This window comes from Dendrobates tinctorius, unplaced genomic scaffold (genome assembly GCF_039654945.1).
Source record: "Dendrobates tinctorius isolate UK_male_01 unplaced genomic scaffold, ASM3965494v1 ptg000250l, whole genome shotgun sequence".
In the NCBI taxonomy this organism is placed as follows: domain Eukaryota; kingdom Metazoa; phylum Chordata; class Amphibia; order Anura; family Dendrobatidae; genus Dendrobates; species Dendrobates tinctorius.
Window position 1 is genome coordinate 52,234,760 of NW_027361917.1, and position 7,256 is coordinate 52,242,015.

General features: G+C 45.7%; 1 protein-coding gene across 1 annotated transcript in view; it reads right to left on the reverse strand.

Annotated features, from left to right (window-relative positions):
* SYNE1 (spectrin repeat containing nuclear envelope protein 1) overlaps positions 1–6,294 on the reverse strand; it is a 591,877-nt gene extending 585,583 nt beyond the window's left edge. Inside the window, exon 1 of the mRNA XM_073557690.1 lies at positions 6,031–6,294. Within this exon, the coding sequence (XP_073413791.1) occupies positions 6,031–6,109 (79 nt within the window). The 5' untranslated portion in view covers positions 6,110–6,294. The remainder of the gene's footprint in view (positions 1–6,030) is intronic.
* Positions 6,295–7,256: the final 962 nt, after the last annotated feature.

Genomic DNA, 7,256 nt, shown 5'->3' on the forward strand with positions numbered 1-7,256 from the left:
AAGAGATCTATTTGGGGAAGACCCCATAGTGACACGATGCATGTGAATATCCCCGGCTTAGACACCACTCTCCTTGCCGCAGTGTATGGCGGCTTAGAAAATCTGCCTCCAAATTGTCTCTTCCCCTTATGTGGAGGGCCGAGAGAGACAAAAAATGATTTTCGGCTAGGGATAAAATCCTTCTTGCGGAAGACATTAAGGTGACTGATCGAGTTCCGCCTTGTCTGTTCAGATATGCGACTACTGTGGTGTTGTCCGAAAGGATTCTCACGTTTTCCCCTTGTAACTGTGGAAGAAAATGACATAATGCATGATAGACTGCTTTTAGTGCTTTTAAATTTGACGAATCCTTATCTTCGCCTATACCCCATAGGCCTTGGGCAAAAATATTCCCCATATGGGCTCCCCATCCTGTGGGGCTAGCGTCCGTGATAATTATACGGGAGGGTGTTATAACCCAAGGTACTCCTCCCGCTAGGTTATCGTCCCTTAGCCACCATGCGAGGGAGGTTAGGACCTCCTGGGATAGTGTGATTTTCTTTGTCAGATTCCCCCGGTCACGGGACTCCTCTAAGAGAATTTGGTGTTGAAGCTCCCTCGTGTGGAACTGGGCCCACCGAACTGCCGGGATGCGGCAGTAAGGGATCCCAGGAGGGACATTGCTTCCCTTAAAGGTATGTGTGTCCGATCTATTGCTATCCTAACCTTTTTAATTGCTGAAATTTTTACCTGTGACAGCAGACATTTTTGGTATATGGAGTCTAGCTTGAGACCCAGGAAGGACTGAACAGACTGCGGCTCGATTCTGGACTTCTTGAAGTTTATTATCCACCCTAGGGCCTGTAGGGACAAGATTGTATCAGCAACTCGCTCATTACATTGCCCAATTGAATTCCCTACTATCAAAAAATCATCCAGATAGGGCATTATTAGTGTGTCCTTCTGGCGTAAAAAAGCCATCACTTCCAGCATCACCTTTGTAAATACTCGTGGTGCGATGGAAATGCCGAATGGCATGGCTGTGAACTGGAGATGATGTATCTTGCCATCGAGGAGGACCGCCACTCTGAGGTATCTCTGATATCTGCAATGGATGGGAATATGATAATAAGCATCCTTCAGATCCAAGCCTGCCATCATACAATTGGGGAAGAGGAGCTTAATCGTGGATCTTATGGATTCCATTTTAAATTTATGATTTATTATAAATGAATTTAATTTCTTCAAGTTGATTATCGTCCGGAATGATCCGTCTGGTTTAGATATCAGAAAGAGAGGGGAGTAAAATCCTCTCCCTTCCTGCCCTTTAGGTACATGGACCAAAACTTTTTTGTCCAGTAGGTTCCAAATCTCAGCCTCCAGGGCCTGCTGTTGGATTGGTGAGCTGAAGGATGTTATGATTAACGAATTATGGGGTACATGATGGAATTCTATCTTTAACCCTTCTTTAATAATGCTCAGGACCCAAGGGCTAGCCGTAATTTTCTCCCATTCTTGAAAAAAATATTTTAGTCTCCCTCCTACTGGAGGGACTGGCTCCTCAGTTCCTGTCCCTGCGGAAGGAGGATCCCCTAAACATGGCACCTTTGCCCTTTCCTTCCTTTGTGGCCCAGCGGTTTTGATTTTCTGCAGGTCTTCCCCGGCCAAATGGTCTTCTCCTAAATGCCCTCCTATAAAATGGGAGAGGAGGGTTAGGGAATCCTTTCTTCCTTTCTTTTGCCTTCGTAAGGATTTCATCTAAGGCTTTCCCAAATAAGAACTCACCCTCGCAAGGAATGGTACACAGCTTTGCTTTGGACTGGGTGTCACCTCTCCAGCTTTTAAGCCAAAGGCTACGTCTGGCGTTATTAGCCAACCCCGCTGTTCTGGCTGCCATGCGTAAGGAATCGGCAGAAGCATCTGCTATATATGCTGCTGCACCCCGGATTAGTGGTATGGCGGCTCGTAGCTTGTCTCTGGAGATCTTCTGGTCTATTTGCTGGTCTAGTTGATCGATCCAGACCAGCATAGAACGAGCTGTGCATGTACTAGCTATTGCCGGTTTAAACGTGCCAGTAGCTGCCTCCCATACCCTCTTCAATGAGGCGTCAGCTTTGCGGTCAAGAGGGTCTTTTAGGACCCCTGTGTCCTCCACTGGTAAGATCGTTTGCTTTGAGGCGGAGGCCACTGCCGCGTTTACCTTCGAGACCTTTATCCATGTCGACAACTCTTCGTCGCTAAAGGGGTACCTTCTCTTTGAGGTTGAGGGAAGATACCCTCTCTGGTCCTGTCTCTCCCATTCCTTCTTAACCAGAGCTTTTATCGCTGGGATAACCGGAAAAACTCTCCTCTTTCTGTCTGTCAGACCCGCAAACATAATTTCTTGAGTCGTTTGCGGCTCCTTTGTGTCTGTGCATCCCATTGTATTCCTCACGGATTTAACTAAATTCCATATGATCTAAAGGAAAACAGCAACGGCCCTCCATATCTGAGGAGGATGCTGAAGTGGATGCATTGGAACTATCTGAGGCTACTTCGCCCTCATCGGTGTCTATGGCCCCTGCTGGCTTAGTAGTTTCGATATTAGTAGGCCTGCTAGACTGGTTTAAGGCCTGTAGTTCTTCCCTAATTATGGCCCTTATATCTGCGGCTGATGTTGATGCCTGTTTTGCTGTTTTGTTAATGCATCTTTTGCATATCTTTTTTGTGTAAGAGTCCGGTAGCGGACGTGTACACAGGGCACATTCTTTATTTTTTGATTTTTCCTTCCTCTTAGTCTGAGATAGAGACATCATGACGGAGGGGAGAGGGAGAGAGCGAGAGAGAGAGATTTTTTTATCAGCTTGATAGGCAGAGCGTCGTCCACTCACCCAGAGAAGCTGTAAGTACCGGCTCAGGAGGCTGAGAAGGAGGCTTGTTGGCGTGGCTTCTGTGGCTACGATCCGAGGAACCTTGTCTTGCGTGGTCCTTGGCTGCTGCATCGCCTGCCTGGGGATGCGTGTCCTGCCTTGGCGAAGACATGATTGCACGCCGTATCCCTTTGCCCCAGGCCTTTTGTAAGCTCCTTCATACCTGGTACCTCCCCCTCCAGGTGCGCCTATTTGCGGCTCATTAGTATGCGCTTCAGCGCTGACTCTAGCCGCCCGCGCTCTGCAGGTTAAATCGTTTTTTTTTTTTCTCTTCCCCCGCTTGCGGTGCCGCCCAGCCGCGCGTGCGCTGTGAGCTGAGGAACCTCCGGTAACCCGGAAGGTTGCTGTTTCTCCGGTTCCTGCACCCCCACATGGACCGGAATGGATCCTCCCGCCGGTGTCATGTCATTATCAGAAGAACACCCGGTCGGCGCCACCCGGAACCGGTGTTTCTGCTCCGTCCGTCCATACCAGCCGAGGAGGGAGCCGGATTCCAGCACTCCCCCGTCGCTGCCTCTGGACCGGAACCCCTGCCGTTCTCGCAGACACTGCACAGGCGGTTCCTTGGCCCAGGTAAGACTGTAGCGTATCCTGCGGTTCCCCTTAGGAACAGGAAACCAACTGAGGGGGAGAGGCGGACCACCCTCTTTTATCTCTGTAGGTTTCCTGTTCCTATGGGCGGATCCCTCTCTCCAAGTGGGTGCTGTCGTGGCGAAGAGTAAAAAAATAAATATCTAAATAAGGCCTTAGACCGAAATAAGTATATTATTTCCTAGAATTTTGTAAAGATTTCTACCTATTTGTGGCAAACAACATATTCATGGATATAGGGCTGATTTGCCAAATATTTGCCACCATTTTTCGACAGGACATCATGCACTACAGCCTACATCCGATCTGTCCCCTTTTTGTGGTTAGACTGCAGTACTACTTCTTTATAAAGGTATAGGTTCTTTATGAAGGTAGGATTCATATCGTATTTTTGGTCGCTGCTTACTATTTATGCTGGGAAAAGCTCTCGACTTACATACACATAGGGATTCATTAGCCTGGCAGAGGCAAAAAAGTGTCCATTTTTCTTGTGTTGGGTTGTACAAGCTGAACAGCGGTCGTTTACAGGCCGGGGAAAATTCCAAGCACACAGAACAATTGTTAATATGATCGTTGCGTCCGCAGAGAATATTATATTTGTCACAATATCACCTGTTTGCACAGGACAATGTGCTACCGATAACGCTGATTTTCATGCTGGATTAAAAATAATTGTCACGGATGAACAGGTGTTTCACCTGTTCCTCAGGTGACTGACAGCCTGCTTAGGCAGGACGACTGTCAGGAAGGAGCATTTCTATTAACACTGATATGACGATTATTGACTGGACTAAATGGGCCATTAGTGTCGCCTCCCCCAAACTGGGAGACATGTTATGCGTACATGCTTATCTTGCTCCTGATTAATTTTATGAGATACCTCCAGACATGGATGTGTGGAGTGGTAATCCACCTTTCTCGCCCCCAAATCCCAAAACAAGACTGTGTTCTGGGTTTAAAACACAACCCGCAGGCAGAGAAATGCCTCCTTCCCTGCTGCACACAGTTCCTGGTTGCCTGATATACACAATATATTGACGTACATTGTCCACCCATGGAATATGCTCATTAAAATAGTAAAAAAAAAATCTATATGTTAATATAATTAAGCATTTCCATCCATCATACAGTTCTGCCGTTATACAAGATTGTCACAGAGAACATTATTTTAGCTTTCCAAATAACAAATGTGTCTAATCTCCAGAAATGCTAGAAAAACAATGAGCGATAAAGTGTACAATAATAAAGGACATGTAAAAAGAAACATAAACAGAATGAATGCGGAAGTGCTCCAATAACCTTGTGCCAATGATTTATCTCATCCTGACATCCTCAGAAGTGAGTATTGATTTTTCTGCTGGCCTCAGCACAGCCTCTCCATAAGCAGAGTTCAGTCTGTACGGCGCAGTATAATGGACGACTCTACAACCCAGACTGTGACGGCTTCATATGTATTCTTAGTTTTCTTCAAGGGTGTCATGTCTGGAGCTTTTACATAAATTGTTAGGGCCTGTGCACACATTGCAGATTTGTTGCATTTTTGTCGCATTTTTTGTGTAGATTTGTCACAAAACCTAAAGCCAGCAAAGTGAATGAGAATCCTGAAGTCTCATGCACACGTTCCTTATTTTTGGCTTGCAGATTTTAATGTACAGTATGTCAATTCTTTCAACGTTTTTGCTTCATCGTTCACTTATAATAATGAGTGGGGAAAAACCTGAATAAAAAACGCACGTAAAAAAAGCAGAAAGAATGCTCCTAATTATATCCAGCTTTTTCCTGCCAAGAGATCCAGAAAATTCTGCACCAATACTTAATGTGTGACCACAGGCTTACACAGGACAGGTATTATTTCAATGTATGGGCCCTGGTGATGCCATCAAATATTGCTTTTTGTTTAATAGCTTCAACTGTGTTTGGGGCCAGTTCATGTGATTATGAATGATGTTATATATATATACGAGCTTTCTTATTAAAAAGCCCTATGTCTCAACAGGCCCTAAAAAGTGATCCTGCTTATCACCCTTTGTAAATGAGGTTGCGGCTCCAATGGGGCTTCAGTGAGACGCCCTGAAAAACGGTATTTGGGGGTATCAACTGTAGGGGCCATTGCCTTTAAAGCAGACGTCACTTTGTGCTCTGACTGCATTTTCAGCAGTATCTGCCTTATACAGGCAGGCACTCGACCACATTGAAAAAGGCGAACAATGACAACAATTAGGTCAGACAGAGTACAAGAGAAGTCCTTACAGTCAATGGCCCCCGATGCCGAATACACCTCAATCTCAATTTTTAAGGCTTCAGATAAATGGCTAACCTGTGGGGTAAACCCGGCCTACAATGAATAAGTAATTATATATATCTGTATTTTGCTGTCTACCATTCACACAAAGTTATAAGAAATGTGGACATACTGACTAACAAATCATGACATGGAAAATCTGTCTTTATAGTCGTGCGATTTTGTATTCATAGTTGTGATCCACAATCAAACTAGCAAAAAAAAAATGTGTAGTAATTAAGGTATAAAGAAAGAAAACAGAGGACTTACCCCGAAGATACTGAAAAAATCCAGTAACCAGGTTCATTGAGGTGACCTTCCGAGCACCAACTTCTTTACACCAAGACATGACAGCTCCTTAGGAACTACTAATCCACCGACAGTTTTGTTGAACTTGTTAATAAAAACCCCTTAATCTCCCAGAGCATGACGGAAAAGATCTAGTCAGCTTCTGAGTTGCAGAATAATAAAGAAATCCTCGCCTTGTGCTGTCGGCAGCCAGCTGTAGTACAGTAGTGATTCCTCCTCGATCTCCTGCCATCATGCTGCGCCTTCCTGATGTGCATTTCCATCTTCCTAAAGGACAACCAATCCGTTCCCTGGAACCTGTGATGTCAGTAACCCAGATAATGCATCCCGTGCTCAGGACAGGCAGATGATACGCTGAGGCAAGCAGGGCTATCCAGACAAGCAGTGAGAGGCCGCAGCTTGTAGTGTATGGGAGGCAGATAAGAAGGGAAGAAACCATGGCCATCTATGACCCCATCATCACCAGTATGTCATCACCAGTATGGCACTGTGGCTGTTGTGTCCACACACTGACCAAGTGGCATCACAACATGCCTTCCATCTGCCACCAGTCACACTGCCAAAGACACATTTCAGGAATTATAGTACACATACTATTAAACACTGTATGCTCCTACATAGGGGACCATAGATGGAGCCAAACCCACTCAGATGGATTGGTAAGTCTATAGTCACAACAGAACTATCCTCCTCTGCCTCTAGTTCGAAATCTACGAGTCAGGTTATATGTATAACGCTGCCTTTATGACATTTAGATGACATCTGTAATTATACAAGTAAAAAATGATACAAGATCAAATAGTATCCTATGTCACCAATTGTAATGGATCTGTTAAAAACAGGTGGGGTCCCCCATGCATTCACATTTCTATGCACCCATATAGTTTACGGCCGGTTTTACACGTCCTGATATTTCTGGTACAGGTGTAGGGTCAGTGGGCCGGGCTGGGGGGTGGTCCCTCTGTATACCGCGCAGTGACGTACAGACACAAGCTGGAGGCAAGTTTCGGGTGCAACAGGTCCAAGTTTATTCTCTCTCTCGCCGTCGGCTAGACGGCCTCACAGCACACCGCACTTCTCTTTACAGCTCTCCGGTTACAGAACACCTTGCGACACCGCACTTTCTCCGGGGACGTATATGTACGTACCTTCCCCTTTCTACACTCTGCGACGCTTCTGACAGCTCT